Raw genomic sequence first — 20537 nt, 5'->3', positions numbered from 1 at the left:
CTAAGGGTTTGTCAAAATCATGACAGGCGCCTCCTGACATTCCAATGCAAGTTTAAACTCTTATGCTTGCATGCAATTTCACAGCACAATTAATATATGATCTATTTTCTGAATCTATATGAATAATATTCAAAGAATGAATTAGAAGAAACAAGACTGAAGTAGTAAACTAAATACTTTACAGGCTTGTTAATAATGACAACACAGAACTTCATTCAAATGATACTAGCAACTAAGTAGAAATATATATTAAACTATAGTTAAACCAATTATAATCAGATTAAGAAGTGCAAAATGCAAACAATAAAACTATTTTTTTAAAAAAAGAATTAAGAATGAACCAAAGAGTTTTTCATTCGTAGTGGAAGATTTGATTATTTCTCTAACCTTTTGCAGCAAGTCAACTCTTCAAAATATGCTCTGCAAAATGTCTTTAGTAAACCATGAAAGTAGATAACAACAAAGGAGGGCTACAAAAAATTAGCTAACCACCATATTGCACTGATAGATGTTTTTTTACTGGTTCATTTCGTCAGCAGAATGCTGGCTTTTAAATACAACCCCAGGTTTCCTCGCATATTAAAGTTCAATTTTGAAGTCCTAAATAACTATCAGTGAAAGCTGCTGTGTCAGCATTAACATCTGTACCACACAAAAAGAGATTGATAATGCTGCAATTTTACAATGCCAAAAACATGTACTGAAGTGATCTATATATGATATTTTCTGCCATAGATGAATCATCCTGGGAAGAATGGGCTGTTTTACATATTACAAGCATCCACGTGATCAGTACAAAAATCGATAAAAGGGGGTGGGAGGAAAAAAGCAACTAGAGAAATAAAGGAAAATAACAGTAAGAAAATACTGTATTATGTTATTTATAGGACATTATTCTTTCTTATTTTTGAACATTTCATTAAATTACAGCCAAAATATTGTTGATCAGTCATCCCAAGAGCCAATTTCATAAATGGAAAGTGAACTCATCTATCTTTCTAACAATGAAGAATAATATTTTTGCTGTTTCCGTGCTTGATAATTCCATCACTTTTCATATCCCAGGGTTCATTTCCCATGTAATCTAGAAGTACACTCACATATATTAACAGTATCAAACTTTGTAATATCTTACAAAATTTAATGGATAATGGACAATAAATAATAATGAGACAACAAAGGCCCCTTACCCATTCTTTATCTTAAACATGATGTTTTAAAATACTCTCTGGACTACCCACTGAATGTGAAAAAGAATATTTTGCCTCTTTTTAAGTTGAATTTTTACAATTAGCTAGACTATGCACAAAAATGTAGGATATAACAATGCATATGAATAATTAAATAGGTTAAATATACAGAGAAGCAAGAATTTTAAGCTGTTTAATGATTTTTACAACTTTGTATGCAATTTTTGAATTTAGAAATCCATGTAGCAGCACAAAATATAAATTCTTTGCTTGAAATACAATACCTGTATTTATTTATAAATGTACTTTCTACATCTTGGTAAGTAAAAGCTGGAAGAATGTGGTGACATATTCTAAATATGTACCAATTTTAATACTTACCTTGAAAAAATGCATTTTCATAAATTAATATGCCATGAATTTTTTTCATGGTCAAATTTGTATTGTATGTTTAAAAAATCCAATAGGACATGTTATCACCAGGTGAGCAGAGCAAAAACAAATATTTGTTCTTTAAGGGGCTGGAACATTTAAGGGTATAAATATATCAAGTCTACAAACCTTACTTTGTCTCTCCCCACAAATCCTATTTTGCTATCAAATCTTATTGGCATGATCAGTAGGGTGTACTGGAGGTTAGTAGTTTTCTACCCCAGATTGAACATGTAAAGAAATCTACATAATTTTCAACAATTTAAACAACTGTACTTATATGTGATTATAAGTTATCATACATCATCCAATTCTTCAATGCAATTTTATTATAAATTGAGGCAAATCAGTTATTGGAAACTATAGACAGCTAACCAAATTATAAATATCAGCCACTTTTTCCTCACAGCAATAAGGAAAATATAAAAATATAATTTAGTAAATGTTGTGACATTATTACAGAAAAATAAATGAGAGAAAATAAGATACAACATAAAAAGAATATAGTGGAAGTGAATAAAAACAGAATTAGAGCAAATGGGGGAAGTGACTATTGACACCAAAAATGCAGAAAGACTATCTGAAATTTGAACTCCCTCTCACTCCATATTATTACCAAGTCACAAATCAGCAAATCCAGGAAATAGAACAAAAAGAGAAACTAGACAGCAATGACTATACAAGTTAAACAATTAGCATGGAAATATATAGACTGTTGTTAAACCATCTATCAAATTTCTAAATGAAATATCCAATATGATCAATATCTACAGTGAAATTCTGCAGAGTGAATGGCACCAGGTAAATACAACATTAAAAATAGTGTTTAATCATTAAATTGGACAAATTTAAGTCATATTATTGGGAGACTTTATTTAATTAGGCTGTTAGTATCATTATTAAAAGTGTGGAAGTTTTTCAGGAAATCTATCTACACTTTGGATTTTCTCCAAGACACCACACAGCTTCATAACTTGTATGATTAGCCTTAGGAAGGAAACTGGTAAACCATTTGGTAAACTATCACAACAAATCATTATAAAAGAAGTCCTGCAAAATCCAAACTTTTGCTATCTTACAACTTACCCAAAACTTTTTTCAAGTTCATTAACCTCTAGCATATTTGTTCTTCAAATACAGACTGTGAGAAAAGTGTTTTTTTCCCCATCTGCTCCTGGCCCATAATCTATATTTACATCATTTTTTTTTTTTAAAAAGAGTATGATATGATAATTTGATATGATAAGAGAGATACTACAATTACCCAATTGAACCACCTTTATTCATGTGCACACATATATAATTACACACTACATATGTACACCCCACCTAATAAAACCATAAACCGGAATGCTTTTTAAAATACTTTTAACTATCATATCAGATGTAGCTTTTATGTACTTGACCCCACCCAAATAAAAATCAGTTCATGCTTAACATTAAAATTCAATTCTGTTTTAAAAAATGATAGAATAATTGTGTTCAGCAGGGCCAGTTATGAAGAAGAGAAATAAAATTATATTTTAAAATAATATTTAGATACATCTTTAAATATTGAACTACTTGTTTACCATACATTTTAAGCCAGTTTACTTGTTTACAACTATTTTTTAATCAGTTATAAATGATTTATGTATCATAAATATTTTTAAGATTATGTACAAAATTATTAGGAAAATTGGAGCTCTTTTTCACATGTACCTATATGAAATTGACAAACATTCAGCTATTTCCTAAAACAGTTATAATTGTAGAATAATTGGATGTGTGTAACTTTTACTGACTACAAATTAAATAAAAATCCCATTTGCTTTAAAGAACAAGGCAGAAGGAAATAGATTAGTACATTTACTGTTATCACACTTCACTTTTTGTTCATTATACATTCACTTCTAAACTGCCTCAAAGCTAGACATTTAATTTGTAACAACTGTGGATAAGCAAATGACAAAACATGGAAATGTGAAATTGAAACTGGTGTTAAGAACAAACAAGATAAATGGTACCTGAGAAAATGCAGTTGTTGCTCAGCTTTGCCCAGCAATTCTGTTAGTTTCAGACATTCCTCCTTAGCTTTTGCAGTATCCTGCTGTGCTTGTTCTAAGCGCTGTTTGTTTTCATGAAGCAATACTTGTAATTTCTCAATTTGCTTTAAATACAAAGAGGAGGGCAGGAAATTTAGATAACAATAATTGAACATAATAAAGGAAGTTAGAAAACTCGCAAATACTAGAACAAGTTTAACATGATTATTTTCTGGCTTAAACAAAAGTTGAGAAACAATATTTATTATATTATGTTTACATCATACTTTTCCTCAATTCTACAATCATAACATTGGTTACATTTTTTTGAATCATATTTAACAAACAAATGCAGAATGCTCCACCAATCACTCAGATTGCAATACTGAAGCTACACTTAATTTTTACTTTTTACGGCAGAATATAATGAGGTAATTTAAGATACTATTCTATCTTGAACTATTCATGACCACAATTTAACTCTTTCAGTTTTTCTCTAGTTCTTTCCTGATATTCTAAGTTCAAAATGTATTTTAAAGAAATCTAATAAGCAGTTTTGTAAATGAAAAATAAACAGAATTTGACAACTGTCAACTAAAGCCAAGACAATCTCAAAATTTCACAGTATAGGCATAAATATAAGTTCCTATAATTTTCTCAGAGAAAATAACTAAAGTGAACAGATGGGCTTTATACTATCCCTCAAGTTAAATCAACTCAAGTTATGTCAGTCCAATAATAAGTGAATTACAACATAGAGGGACTATGTTGAAAATAGAATCCCTCTACCTGCCAGATGTTGAGTCCAGAATTTAAGGTAATATTCTATCTGTTAATCTTCACTGCATACAAAAGTCAAACAGGTTCTTTAGAATTATTATATTGCAGAGTAAAAAAAAAAAGTAATACCCCCACACACATTACTTTTACCTAGATATAATGAAGAATTGTTTATTATATTTTGAACACTATGCTTGATCATTGACTTCTTAGCTTCAGCCATATTTGGCATTTTTAAAAAATGTTACTTTAGCTCTTTTTATAATTCATAGACATGTAAACAACTATTGAGGTTAACAACAAAAATAAACGTTATTTCTTATACCATTTCTTAGCCTTTTGACAAAGATCATGGGTAAAAACAAATGCTAGTAAATAGCATAAGAAAGCTTTTTAGAGCCTAAGCAAGCAGGTCCAATGTGGATTTAATATCTCTGGATTTATTATCACTAAAGTTATGTATAAAAATAAAATGAAAAAGTAATTCTTGAAATGCATTATTAACTAGGCAATATTATCATTTTATATTGTCATCATTTTAATTACCCAAATTTGGCAAATCAATATATTCTTTGTAAATTATATTTCTTTTAAACCATGATAAATTGGATAATAGTGTAGAAACATTAAGATGTTGATACAAACAGTATTATAAAAGGATGGATGACTTCCAGAAGAAAAACAAAATTAACTTATTGGTGCACTATATCAAGTTCAAATTCTCTCTCTCTCAATATCTACCTACCCACCTATCTACCTACCTATTGGGATGGATAGACAGCTATAGATATATCAGTGAATTAAAAGTAGCAAATTATCTGCTATATTTATTACTAAGCAACATTTAGTAACTGGAAGTGTAGGGCAAAGAATGGAATAGAGAATTAAGGAAATTAATTGATCATAGTTGGTCTAGTCTTTGTTCAAGTAAGAGGAGTTCTTTAATTTTTCTGGTTCTGTTTTGCTTTCAAATCTGCTACTGATTAATCTTACTCTTTAATTTTAACCTCCACTAAAATAGTTTATACTAGAATGTAAATCAATTAAGCCAAGGTTATAATTTATTTTAAATAAAATAATTACAAATTATAAATGATCTTGTTCAAAATTTAAAACCACAAACCTATTTCGGTGCATTTTCTCTTTCACTCTTACATGGTGTACATATATAAATTTTAGTCATAAGTACTAGCAAAAGAAGATTGTGGGTTCTGCTCATCTCTTGACTACTTAAGTGCTTAGTAAGATAAAAATATCTTCCACAACTTTTGAAATATGGATTTTGGATAATTGATTTAAAGAAACCAAATAAGATATTTAATCTTATCAGAATGAAATGTATTATTCCAAATGCTCTATCCTACATTTACTTACTATTTCATAGTTATTAAACAACTTTCAAATCCCTTCTATGACTAATAGTATCATGTAAGAAAGCACTGACTGTTAAATATCTATGGAGATTTTCAGTCATCCAGGTCATGGTTGTCCCAAAGATGCTTTTTTCAAGAGGCAACTGGGCTTTCTGGTTTTTCTTTGAAGACTTTTCACTTCTCATCCAAGAAGCTTCTCGGATAAGAAGTGAAACGTCTTCGAAGAAAAACCAGAAAGCCCAGTTGCCTCTTGAAAAAAGCATCTTTGGGGCACTGGCTGTTAAGTCCAGGAATTCCTCAGTGCCTCACTTTTAGGAAGAATCTAGACCAACTATCTTGAATGATACAATTTATGACTGCTTGTGATGATTTTCTGGACTAGAGGATTAAAACAACTATAGTGTATTTTCTTGAACAAGTAGTGTCCTGCCAGTGACAAAAACTCAAGCTAGTGATTGTAACGTAATAGCAATTATAGCATATTAGAGTGCATATTAGAGAGTGCAGAGAAGAGCAACAAAGGTGATAAGGAGTCTTGTGGCTACATCATATAATAAAACAGCTAAAGGAACTGGGTGTGTTTAATCTAATGAAGAGAAGACACGATAGCAGTCTTCCAATATTTGAAGGGCTACCACAGGGGAGACGATGGTATTCTCCATAGCACCTGACAGCAGGAAGTAATGGATAGAAGCTCATCAGAGAGTGATTCAACCTGGAAATAAGAAGGGATTTTCTGACAGTAAGAATGATTCATCAGTGTAACAGCTTGGCTCCCAGAGTTGTGGATGCTCCGTTGCTGGAGGTTTTCAAGAAAAGATTAGATATTTGTCCAGGATGGTATAAGAACTTCTGCCTTGGGCATGGGATTGGACTAGAAGACCTCCAATGTCCCTTCCAGCTCTATAATTCTATGATTATCTAAATTTCAAGTCTAAATTTGGCAGACAGCTTCCTTATTTGTCTTAATGGATAATCTGAGCTGGAATTTGTTAATTCAACCAGAATTTTCAATAATATTTTGCTCTTTCTGGATAGATTGTTCAAGTTTGAAATCTGTGGTAGCACATTATAATAGTTTCATACTTAATAGATGACTCATTTTGAAAAGTAGTGGTAGAAGACTATTTCTTTATTCATATTTATGTTAAATGGATCTTTACAGAATTTTTCTTCATTGCTATATTCTAGTACAGGTAGTCCTCGTTCAGTGATTACTTTGTTGGGCAATTGTTCATAATTACAATGGTGATGAAAAAGAAACTTTACAACCAAAAGTTTAAAATGTATGATCTTTTCAGGTCTGTAAACCTGAAATAAGATAATAATCACAGCTGCAGTTATCAGTCTCAATTGTGATCACTAAATGAGGACCTTTACATATAAAAATAGCTGAGCGAAACAGGTATCATTAGTATGCAGATAACATGAACTTATAAAGGTCCATTGAGCCTGGGATCAGAATAGGACTGGATCAAAGCCAAATCACGGAATTGAATTTAGTTAAGATGAGGTATCTACATTTGTCAATGCATAAAGAATGAACTAATGTACCAATTTACATTTTTAGAACTCTCCTTCATTTTTGGTAATGGAAAATCTTTTGGCACTTTCAGGTGTTACAGACAGAATCTCAGTTAGCAAAGCCAACTAACCTCAATCATTTTGACTCTTAATCTTCAAATCAGATTACTATAATATGTAGACTTTGTAGAAAAATTGAAAACTGAAATTAGCAAAAGGTACAGATGTAAAATGCTAAATGTATATTGCTCAGGTAAAATAATTTCTGAACTATGAATCATAATATTTCAAAATATTAATGCTAAATCTTAAAACCTTTATGAGTTGGGAGTGGAGAACTCCCTTATTCAGATGTCATTGTCCTGTTGCTAAAACGATCTGTACACAATGACACTGACTGAATTAGACAGTAACTCTCTTCAGTTCTTTTAATTAATTGATTGATTCAAGTCACTCTGGAGAAAACTTTTCCAGCTACCTGAAAATTGTTGTATCCTTTTTTATTATACAAGAAACTTAAGATTCTATAATAAAAGGCTTGGAAACATTCACCTCTAAAATATCTTGATAAACTATACATATGGAATATATATCAAAGAAAATGGTAAAAACAAATCTAATCTAATATTTGAAGTGCACTGTATACATCAAATACACAGGGCTGAATCGGGTGACTTCAGGCTACTGAGAACCACAATTTAGACACAGTACAACTGCTTTACAAGAACATCAAGAGAACAGTCAAGTATCCGTTAATTTGGAAAGGCTGGAAGAAGAAGCTGAGAAGTCTGGGTTCCTTTTAGGTTCACACTGACTGCAAACCCCCATAGGAAAAATAAAAATTGAGCTTGCCTACATGATCAAGGAGGTACCATTTTCAAGTGATGAATGTTTTAAATGAGGAGGAAGGGAAAGGAATTTCTTTTGTCATACTTTATTGGACAAAGCCCGGTATCTAGACCTTAGCCTTTTCAGCAAGACCAATTTTGGAACTGCTTATAATTCATGATTCAGATATATAAAACCTATTCAGGATAAATCCAATAAATTCTTTAAAATTATACTAGTTGAGGATTTAGAAATGATTATAGTCACATGCAAACAATAGAAATAATTAAAAACAGAGAAGATCCAGGCTGTAGAGATCTGAATTGTTTTACATGGAGTCACTGAGTACTTTGTCCAAAGCAGGCTGGTCCTATTTCAGGGCAGACACCTTCAAGCTGCAAATACAAAGGGGCAAGGAGCTGAAACAAGGTATTGGAAAACACAATTATTCTGTTGCTGTATCAGCTCTATGTAACTAAAAGAGCAAACTCTTCTTACATGTAATGAGCGGTACAGTTCCATTTCTGTTTTGAAATTAAAAATGCAACTTTGTTGCAGGGAGAAAAATGTTTTACCATTCTTGCAAGGACCTTCAAATATTTAGGACCTCCACAGCCAACTGAGCCGTGATATAGTTCAATCTTAATTGAATAATGAAATAAAAATTAAGCATAAGAGATTTCAAAAGCATCCCAGATCAATGCACTGAGGATAGCTGACGCCATTCCACATCTCCCTAGAGTATTTCCAAAGCGCAAAACTATAGAATGTGTTTGGTTCCATTTTATCCATCCTTCTCAGAATGGAAGTTTATAGACTTTACAATAAAAGAAAGAAAGAAAGAAAGAAAGGAAGAAAGAAAGAAAGAAAGAAAGAAAGAAAGAAAGAAAGAAAGGAAGGAAGGAAGGAAGAAAGAGGGAGGGAGGGAGGGAGGGAGGGAGGGAGGGAGGGAGGGAGGGAGTAGGTTGTATAGCCATTGTAAATAAAGGCAAAAATATGTTTTGGCAACACTCTAGCATTTTATGTTTTAGATGGAAATACTAGAGGTCCTTTCTTTTGTTGTAAATATGTCTTTCCATGGACTTCCATTACTTTTGCCCAGATCTCCAATTACTAATATAATGCATTCCAAATGGAGTTTACTTTAGAGAGGCTTTGAAAATTCTAATTGGTACAAAATGTGACAGCAAGGTTTTTAAAGACAACTATGAACATTCTATAAATTTCTCCTAAGTATGCATTTTTTCATCAATTATTTTTTTCACCAAACATTGGGAAAAATAGATATGCATTCAAAAAGATGAATGTTCATGCCCCCTTGAAGCAAGGAATGAAGAAATGCAACAGAGCAAACTTTACTTCAAAAAGTATAACAAACTTTTGGGGAGTTGAGACAAATCCAACCATTTTTACTAGAAAATTATTTCTGTCACACCTAAACCATATTTTACCAAATGCTGTTTTAAAGGACAATGGACAGGATCCTTTTCCATATCAACAGAGCCCCGTTTTTTCTCTCCTCATACTGCCTAGGCATTTAGGAAAATCATTAGAATATTCAATAAATATGAAGCACATTAATTAGTATTCCCATTTAATCTTTGCTTTCTTTATTTCTTATTTTGGATATGTAACACGTCTGAAACAGTAATATCAGTGCATGAGATGCACAGCCTTCAACATTCAATTGTGATGTCTATATATACCTGTGTGCACTATGCAGCACTCTGTATAATGTGAACATATAATGTCCTATATATTTATTATCATTACCACTTGCTGATAATGGCCTAGAAAAGAAATTCTTCAATTGTTAACTGCTAACTGTTTTTTAAGCTTTCATCCAAAAATTATTCAGTATGATTGCATGCTATTCAAATGTGTTGCCCATGTTTCTAAAACTATTCACTTTATCTTAATAAAGAAGGTTAAATTGTTTTATTTGTGCCCCACTAGGCCTTGTGGAGGTTCTGACAAACTTCTGAAGTACTGTACTGCTTTGAAGTGACTGCTTTCTTACTTTGTACCTTAGTTCTGCTTGATGCATTCAATTTTAACTAATCCCCTATTGCAATCCATTTCAGCCCCACCACAAAGCTTTTGGGAAAATCTTCTAGAAGACTATGGGAAATCTTTTAGAAGACTATGCTATGCAGTAAGTTGCAGCAAAATGCATCAATATTGTATGCTCTCATTTGGGTGATTTGAAAGTGCTTGCTACTGGACACAGCTGAACAGTAAGGATCCAAAAACACTGTTGGAGAGATAAGAAAAAGTCCTGTTTTGTAGTTTAATTTTATTTCATAAATACTACAAAAGGTGTAAAAGAACAACTGTTTTAAATGGTAATAATATGATTATTTTGAAAATAAAGTAATTCAAACAATTAAATATTCCATTCTCTTTGTTAAATCATATTTCCTTTTTGAGTGAATATCTCCGAGTTTCTTTTATGTATAGACGTTATGGGATTCCATAGGTTTCACTACAAATGTATATATAGTTCAACTTTTTCATGTATAACTAGTTTATCCCAATATTAGTAACTTCTGTTGTATGAGGCAGCAAACAAGAAAGTCTTGAAAATATCTGATATTAATCAGCAATTAATTGACTAGAATTTTATTAGTTTTTACTAACTTTAGAATAAAAAAATAAAATTTACTTAATGCTTTTCGAATGCAAAATGTTCAGGAATCAGTTAGATACACTGTGTTAATTTTTTAGATACAACAAATGACTAAGTGAATATCACAGAATAGACACATACACATAGACAATGTCTGTTCATGCATGCATGAAAAAATATGTTAAGATTGGAGGGGGAAAAATCTCTTATCATAAAATATTGTACTAGTACTAAAATATAATAAATGGATTTCTTCTCATAAGAACCCCCTCAAAATACTCAATAGGAAGGAAAAACTCATTTTTCTATAAATTGCTTGATAGAGTATTCTCTCTTACCTGATCTTTAATTTCAAGTTCCCTTATTGTTTTTGTCCTATACTCCCTGTGCTCCTTTTCGGCTTCATCCTTCTTCATTTTGGTCTGATTCAATTCGTAACGTATTTCTCCACACACCTGTTAGATCAAATAGATAACATCCTGCAGTTTCAGGACTCCACAAAGTAATATTTGTTTAGAGGAGAACTTTTGATGCCCTCTAGTGACTATATTTATTATTTCATCATTTGCACTAAATTCTGTAAAGTTTTTATATTGTACTCCTATTTTTTAAAATGATGCTTTAGAGGGATGCTTTACATAGCAGCCCCAGAACTCCTTGTCTCTCTCCCACACTCTCTCTTTTTGTTAATGGCCATATAGCCACCAATTGGATTCACCGTTGCTGTTTAAGCCAAAATATACCCATCATCAATCAATTCCAGAAACATAGATATTATACAACAAGCATAATCCACAGGCAATGAGATTTACTTAATTATTCAGAGTTACTTTTAGGAGTAATAGAGGGAAAGAGGGGAGAACATATTCCTATTTATGAGGCAATAAGAAGACATCCTGTCACTATGTTGAAGGAATTTTATTGTAATGTTACTGGAAAAATAATGATTACTATTTCATGTTTCATCCCAATATAATTGCAATTCCTTTGCTCCCTTCCTCAGCCCAACAAGGAAATATTTTCTTCAAAGCATTTTCTAGGAGAAGAAAAGGTGATGGAATGGGACACTTTTTGAAAACAAGGAGAATTCTTAAATATATCAAGATACAGAGACTAGAATTCTCATTTTTTTATTTCTGGAAACTTGTATACTTGCACCATATAACTCTGAGTTGAGCAACTTCTTTTTCTCGGGGGACCTTTCTTTTTCAAAAAAGGTATCTAAGATTTGCAGGACTGAATGGAAGTGATACGGTGACATTATCACTGATTGATAGGGCTGAAATGTTACACCATTGATTAATTAGGAGGCTTTAGGTGATTTACACAAAATTGTTTGTCATTTACTTAACCTGTTTAATTCAACAAAAAGGGCAAAAAGTATCACTGAAAATCACAATTTTGCTGCCAAATTTAGAAAAAAATAATCTCAGGGGCTCTGATGACCAGATAAATGAATTGTGATCGAATTATATATGATCGGTGCAAATTGGCTATTTTTAGCTTAAATTAGGGTTTATATTTTAAGGAAAATGCAAATCTTTTACCCAGACTAGAGTTTCTCAACTTTGGCAAGTTTAAGATAGATGAACTTCAACTCCCAGAATTCCCCATGATAGTCAGCATAGTGGACTGGGGAATTCTAGGAGTTGAAGTGCACACATTTTAAATTTGCCAGGACCAAGAAACACTGATTCAGACAATGAATAAATGATCCCACTTAAAAAAATATTCTGTCATCAGATTTCAAAGTGTTTGAAGTAATGCTGACCTTATTCTTCGCTGGAATCTTCTTCTTTTTGCTATTTTAATCATTAGCACTCCTCATACTCTATGAAATAGACTAACCCAGAGCCTCTAGTTTCAGCATGCAGTAAAATAAATACTGAATAATAGGAGTTAATTTTAAAAATATTAATAGAAAAGCCAATCAGTAAGAAACACTTTTTCCTCACAAAATTAGCCCCTTTCATTATCAGGAAGTAGGAAGCTGTAATTAGAATGTATTAGAATAGGAAGGCTACTCTTTAAAGGCCAAAATTTAAGGAGTAAAGTTTATCTCTAGTAAGAACTATAAATCAATAGAAAAAGTAGACATGCATCTTAATAATTATAATAATTAATCTTTCATTGTACACACTGAAAATGATCCTACATTTTTAGCCTCCAAGTAAAAGTAACTTAAGAAATTTGTTGAAATATAACTTTTACACTTGCTAATGCTAAGGCAAATACAGCAATACAATATACTAAAAAATATACATTGCAGTGTTGTGCAATCAACATTCTGCTTTGCTGTCAATCCAGATTGTAACAATATACCAGAACCAACATTCAGATGAAGGTGATCCAGGGGTATCAAATTCACAGCCCGCAGGCTGGTTGTGTCACGTGCTGGCCCCGCTCCCGCCTGATTTAGCAAAGGGGAAAAAAGCCCCGATACGTCATGTGATGCCGCCATGACGACACGAGTTTGACACCTCTGGTCTATCAGGACAGATTCTGACATGGGCTGTAAGCTTATATTGACTTTGTTTCAGCAACCATTTTCTTGAAATTGAAGACTTTTGAAATTTGATTCTTATTCAGTTACAGACCACATAAAATATTGTAATGCTACTGTACTGACAATAAGTTTAGGTTTTTAGTTTTTATTTGGCACTTATTTGCAAAGCCATTTATTGACTGAACTTACTGTAAATCCTCTGCTGCTTCTCCTTTGTGCTGGCAAAGCTCAACTGCTCTTGTTGCATCAGTTATTTATTTAGATATCAAATTTATTTGCCGCAGTTCAAACGACTCTAAGCTTTTTAGTTAAAGTTAATTTATACAGTTAAAATGGGAGCTAGTGAAAACTGCCTCTTCTGTATTTTCAAAAACTATTGTACCTTATTGATCTCCATTTCACGAGAAGCATGGTGGTTCTGAGCTTCTTCCAGTTGATGGGTTAGGGAGACCTTTTCCCTTGTAATCCTGTCAATCTGAGACTCCAAACCAGCAACATTCTGAGATAAAGACATTACCTGAAATAAAAGATAAAGGTATTACCTGAAGTAAAATGTTCAGGCAAAAGATTATGCAGATATTTCCACTGGTGGGGAAAGATTGAGTTCGCTCCTAAAAGTAGGCAAACAAGGTTTCTTTCTTTGCAATTTGTATATTCCTTCCATCAAATGCCTATAGGAGCTCTAAACTGGTAATAATGCAATCCTTTATTTAGCTATTATTAGGTCAATTGCTCTGCCTGAGAAAAATTCTGATAAATTCATTAAAAATGAAATGGAAAATCATTATTTTATTGGGATTGTTATAATTTTACCTGTTGTATAAATAACAAAATGAATATCCTGCAGATATATCAAAACTTTTAGTGGCCCAATATAAGAATATTTAATGTAGAAACTATTATCTGTACTGTAACGAAGGTAAATAAATATTACAATAATAATTACAAAACAAAACACATTTTAACAACTTGAAATTAAATACTGGAACTACATTTAAAATAATTAGGTTTTCAAAATGGCAAATACTTTGCAACTCTATTACTTAAAGGAATTTAATTAAAAATACAATAAGTTAACTATAAACCAAAATTTTAAAGAAGTTTATAATCACAATATGCTTACAAGTATGTGCTATGTTTAGATTGCTTAGTACTAAGATTTTAGCTGCAAATGTAAAAAAAAAACACTTCTTCCTATCATGGGTTAACAGTAGATTAGGGTTTTTTTTATTAAGCTATCTAATTATCTGTAATTTAGAGACCAATGCTTGAATTCAATTTATAAATGGTTCGTGGGATTGCATGGTCCTTGCACATCTGACTAATAGGCTAAGAGCTAGTAGAAGCAAATCTTTTGCAACGTCAGCCATGATAAAAGAGTAGGGGTTATGTTTAGTATTGGTATATTAGGGTCCTGATGCCTGAATTAGTATGTTAGTATATTACTAATATTACTAATAATCATATTAATAAAATGCTTATTAAGGTTTAACCCTCTTGATTTTACTATGAACCTCTTATACTAGAGCTCTGTTGTGTTGGCTTCTTGTTGACATGTTTTTTGGTGCCATATGCTTGCCTGATAACAGCCAGACAATCTCGGCTCAAGAGTTCCATGTTGTTTAAGACATGACATTTCAGTTGGGAAAAGTTAGTGCATAAGAGCCGTAGTGGCACAATGGTTAGAATGCAGTACTGCAGGCTACTTCTGGTGACCAGCAGTTCAAGTCTCACGGCTCAAGGTTGACTCAGCCTTCCAACCTTCCGAGGTTGGTAAAATGAGGACCCAGATTGTTGGGGGCAATATGCTGACTCTGTAAACTGCTTAGAAAGGGCTGTAAAGCGCTGTGAAGCAGTATATAAGTCTAAGTACTATTGCTATTATCAAAACAAAAGACTTGATTATTATTATTTGTATTCTCTGTACATAGCAAAGGAAAGATAATTTTCTTTCTCTGTTGAACAAACCAAACAGATAACTAAATATATAGGCCAAAATTTTGCTAACAGCCATCGTCCTCCAAGCATACAAACACTGGAAATGTTCAGAATGATCAATCTAGAATCTTGCAAGTGGGGAAAAAGATAAAATGCTGCCACCCTCATAACAAAAGTTAAATGTTGTCATCTTTCTTTAGTCAGTCTTTTGTTTATTTGTTACCTTTCTCAAATGTCAACACTTTGATTTAGTTTAAGAAACTGACTCAAGTTAGTTCACTCAAATTATACTCAATGTAATTTGTTTATATGGTAGTTCTTTTTATTTTTAGAGAATGAACATTTTATGTATTTGTTTTATGGATAAACTGCTGTGATAAGAACCATGGAGATAATTTTCCATTAAGTTTTTATTTTAAAAAATTTTTATACATATCATTATGTGGATGGTGTGGTGTTTGAATATCATACATTTCAATACAGATAGACATATTCATAATTATTACATTCTATTTTCTTATTCCATATTATTTACCACAATCTTTTACACAAATTTTTTATTTTCATATAAATATTAACAAGTATGCAATAATATCTAAACCGATATGTTATAACATCCACCGTATTATCTTTCGTTATAATTTCAATAGTATAACCCTCAAGTAGAAAAAATACAAAATTGTCCATCTGTTTTCTTTTCTCCTGTACACCATATTTCACCCAATTTTACAACAACAATCCATCTCCTTTCCTCTTCTTTCTCCTCCCTCTCTTCCCTTCTCCCCTCTTTCTCTCTACTTCCCTCCTTCCTTTTCTTTTTCCCTCTACTTCCCTCTCTCCCTCTCCTCTCCCCTCTGTATTTCCCCTCTCTCTTCTTCTCCACTTCCCTTTCTACTCTTGTCCTCCCCTCCTTTCCCCTCTCTACCCTTACTCTTTCTCCCCTCCTCTCCTACTCTCTTCCATTCCATTCCATTTCCCTCTCTCTTTTTGTTGTTGTATATAATATTCCCAATACCTACAGGATATGGTGTATTTTCAAATTAATATCTCTTTCAACTATAACTATACAACTTCTTAAAGTTACATTCAAAAATAAAAGTAGCAGACTTAATCACTTAAACATGTGTTATTGATAATAATAATTATTATAATATAATATTGATTAATCTTCATATTAATAATTTTACACACATAATCATATTATATAGATAGATAGATAGATAGATAGATAGATAGATAGATAGATAGATAAAGAAATATATATATATATGCAACTACAATATTATTCTTTCAATACTAACATCACTTCATTGATCAAACAGCATACCGTCTGAATACCAGTTTCTCACATCCCACATTTCAAGCTTACCACCATTTTCATTCTTTGTGTCTATTTTTCATGTTTCTTTTCCTAACTTATTTGACTTTGTGATACATTGCTTTACACCCTTCAGTTCTAAACTGCCACTAATATTTCCCCCCCCCTCCACATTGTTATATTCAAGGACATGATACTCTGTTTTGTTATTCATATTCTCATTATTTAACTCTTCCTCTCTGTATATTTTAAAGTTTGTTAATACACGTAAATATATCTACTTTCACATTACCTACACAATAGTCATATTTTATACACATTTAATAATACCATCATTCAACCTCTCATTTCCAATTAATGAATTCTCATTCATAATTTTCCAGTTTCATATCTATTTGTGGTAATGTTTATCCTAATATTTATTTATATTAAATACCAACTAATTGTCCAGCCTATATCATTCTAATATTAATACAATTATTAACATATTTATTTTATTTTATTTTATTTTATTTTATTTTATTTTATTTCTATACCGCCCTACTCCCGAAGGACTCAGGGCGGTACACAGCCAAACAATAAAACACATACACACAAAATTTAAAAGTAGAATTAAAATCAAATTAAATAGTTTTGGCCCAGACAAATTAAAACTCTGAACTATTTAAAACCAATTTTAAAATTTGAATATATAAAATACTAAAAGATATTAAAAAATTAAAAATCTTTTATAAAAGACGGAGAAAATTAGGCCAAGCCATATAATCATGACATATCTATAACTCTTTTTCTCCCCTTAACCATTATCTCTTATTCACGTCCCCTCCTTTAGTCCTACCTTTTTTTTTGACTTGTCTCCCGTTTTCCTTTTAAGTCTTCTATTCCATCTACACCAAAGTTTATTTTCTGAATCCATAATTTAATTTTTTCTCCTTGCCCTGTCTTTTCCCACGGTTTAATTTGAAAGCTTTCTGCTCTAAATCCTATCATTTCCCTCCAAACCTCTTCCCGTTCCTCCCATTTCTTTTTAAAATCTTTTAAAATGTTTCCCCCCTGTTTTAATCCCTCAAGCCTTATTAATTTTAATAGTGTCTCCTCTTTGTTATCTTCTTTTTGTTGGTTTCTCAGTTCTAATTCCCCTTCTGTTCCAGCTGATCATTCCATTCTTTCCTTCTTGTCCTGGTCTTTGCTCCTTGTCTCTTGTATACAATTTTCCGGTCTTCTATCTATACGATCAAATATTTCCACCATGTCCTTGTATAGTTCCAGGATAAGGTTCTTAATGTCCTTAATCATTAACTCCATTCCGTTTGAGTCTCCACAATCATCAGTTCAGAAACCAGACCTCCAAGTCAAATTTAAATGTCTCATCAATGTTCAATCAAATCAGTTAGTTACTTCAGGGATCCTCCACTCCTCAAGTTGTTTTTGTATATACAATAGTATTTAGGGATCCCCAGACACAAATTATTTTTTAATATTCCAGTCTCCAGTGGTTAGAAGCTAAATATGTATAGTTCAACAGTTATTTCTCTTTATTTCAATATTTACTCCCAAATTGCAAAAATTCACTGTCATCAGCAGATGGCGCTCTTTACTTCACTCTGCTGCCGCTCTGCTTTTATTTTGACTCTGCTGCCGCTCTGCTTTTATTTTGACAAGTCAAATTTTTTTCTCTTGCTTAATTTAACTTATAACTCTGTTACTTATGGCAAATTATTTGAAGAAAAGGTAGGTTTATAGTCCCAGCATCTTAATATGCCTTCTTAATATCACGCCTTTTGTTCTGGGGATTCCATTTCCAACTTAATTTTTTTTAAACAAATATTTACTCCTTTAAATTTCCTTTGCTTCATCACCCCTACAGGGTGGCTATGGCTTCAGTATGAAGCCCCCAACAGGGAGAGCTCGGAACGGACCCACGGAGGTCACGGATATGGTTTCCAAAGGCACCGGAAGTTCAACCGGAAGCTGGAGATAATTTTCCATGATCCTACCTAACACCATTTCCATTTATCCTGGTACCTTTATCTTAACTTGCTACATCTTTCTCTGACTCACTTGTTTCATAGATAAAAAATTATTACATTTTATATTAAATATCTTTATTCACCAACAATTATTACAACCACTGAGCCTACTGACACACTTTGTTATTATAATTCTGCATCCAATCTCTTTTTTTCTCTGGATTGCTGAATAGGAACACATTATCCCTATGAGCTTTCAACACCAAGACTTTATTGTGGGTCAAATTAGCAAATGACCACCAATGAGACAGTCATAAATAATAATTTATAACCAAGATTTGATCAACTGTTTGATCTTCATGCTCTTATATATTTATAAGCTTTCATTTAGTTGATCACTGCCAAATTCATCTTCTAAAACTCCTGTCTTGGCTGGTTCAAAGTGAAGTAATTTGGACAATATTGATGGACTCAAAGCATTTTGCTTCACATATATTTTGGCATTAAAACTAGCATTCTAAAAGGTAATCTGTATGCAACAACTCTCAATTGTCAGAAGACATGAAGTCATAATACTAGTGCTCTAATTGTAATAACCTCCTTGAACATTTCTTCTATTTTCTATATTTTCACTACACTTAAACTTTTCTTGCTCTGATTTAGTCATTAGTGTTCCTCCAATACCTCAGTCAGTAGATGTTATTTACTGTCTATTGTTACAGGTTTTTGAAGGTAGAGGAAAATTTTAGAATTTTTTTAAAAAATTGCTTTTATTTGAGGGCTACAGGATCTGGTAGATAATGAGAGTGGGATTTTCAGCATTTTTCCAACTTTTGTTCCTATTGTTAAGTCTCATGTATACAATAAGCCAATATCATTGAATTTCAGTAGAAGAAATCTGAGAAGACCCAAAGGTGCTTTTTCAAGAGGCAACTGGACTTTCTCTCCAAGTAGCCTCAACAACTCTCTAAAAGAATGCAAATAACCAGTTGTCTGCAAGAAGCATAAATCCTTCCATTCCCCACCATCCAGTCAGAGCTGAAGAAGCTGCTGGATAAGAAGCAAAACGGCTTCAAAGAAAAAGAAGACAGTCCAGATGCCTCTTGAAAAAGCACCTTTGGAACATCTATGACCTGGATGACTGAGAATCTCTATAGACAAACCTGAGAAGAGTTCTGAAGTCACAATTTAAGTTATTTTCTTGTCTATTCAATTATCAAATTTCTAGGCTTATTCCAATTTCAGTTCCAATTCCAAAATGACTCTTGGCCGTTTACCATGGGTTAGCAAATTAACAGAATGACCAAGCCAATTCTTCTACCATAAAGCAAATGAAAAAAAGACTATTTTACATAAGTTTAAAGACACATTACATCTATTTTATTCTTTCCCATTGTTTGTAAGTTTACTTGGCTCTTTTGCTATCTGTTCCATATCATATTTTTAAATGCAAATCTGAGAAAAAAAATCCAAATTAATGAGTAAGGATTTCATATTCCTCAAATAATAAAACAATAGCAGTGGGTGACTCTGTATATTCCATGCTTCATTTAAAACTTCCTTAAACCATTTCATAGTAATAAATTTGTATATAGGAAATGTAGATACATATAAGAATATTTTGGAGCTAAGTGAAACTATTTAAACATATAATCAAATAGCTCAAGTGTTTAGAACAGTTTCTTTTTACTTTCTAATTTTTTAGAGTTGCATAAGTACACATTGTTTCCAACAAAAATTCATAAATGTAATAACTACTAAAAACAACAACCAGATTTTTTTGGTAAACAACTTTGGTAAATTGTTTGTGTTCTGAAGTAATTAATTAAAAGTAATTAAAAGATAGGAAAATACCAGTGATGACAGGTTTTCTTTTTCTTTCTTCATTTCTTCACGAACTGCTTCTCGCTCTCCAGCTCTCTTATCTAGCTGAAGCACTAATTCTTTTTCAAGGCGATCTTTCTGTCTCTCCATTTCATTTTTAAGCTGTTCACATTGAATTAAAGCCTGTGGAGATGAGGAAGA

At 32.0% G+C, this 20537-nt stretch overlaps 1 protein-coding gene across 6 annotated transcripts in view; it reads right to left on the bottom strand.

Moving 5' to 3' along the window:
• The window catches only part of SDCCAG8 (SHH signaling and ciliogenesis regulator SDCCAG8), a 112424-nt gene that overhangs the window by 67470 nt on the left and 24417 nt on the right, over positions 1–20537 (bottom strand). For all 6 annotated transcript variants that reach the window (XR_015731463.1, XM_087882988.1, XM_087882989.1 and 3 more), the window contains exons 10-13: positions 20367–20519; positions 13669–13803; positions 11119–11235; positions 3629–3771 (exon numbers count right to left, since the gene is read on the bottom strand). Coding sequence is in view for 5 of the 6 variants with exons in the window: in XM_087882988.1 (XP_087739114.1) it covers positions 3629–3771; positions 11119–11235; positions 13669–13803; positions 20367–20519 (548 nt within the window). In the remaining variant the exon portion in view is untranslated. The remainder of the gene's footprint in view (positions 1–3628; positions 3772–11118; positions 11236–13668; positions 13804–20366; positions 20520–20537) is intronic.

This window comes from Pantherophis guttatus, chromosome 1 (genome assembly GCF_059756535.1).
Source record: "Pantherophis guttatus breed Tessera chromosome 1, ASM5975653v1, whole genome shotgun sequence".
Lineage (NCBI taxonomy): Eukaryota > Metazoa > Chordata > Lepidosauria > Squamata > Colubridae > Pantherophis > Pantherophis guttatus.
The sequence above is the reverse complement of the archived record's forward strand: the minus strand, read 5'-3'. Positions and strand labels throughout refer to the sequence as shown.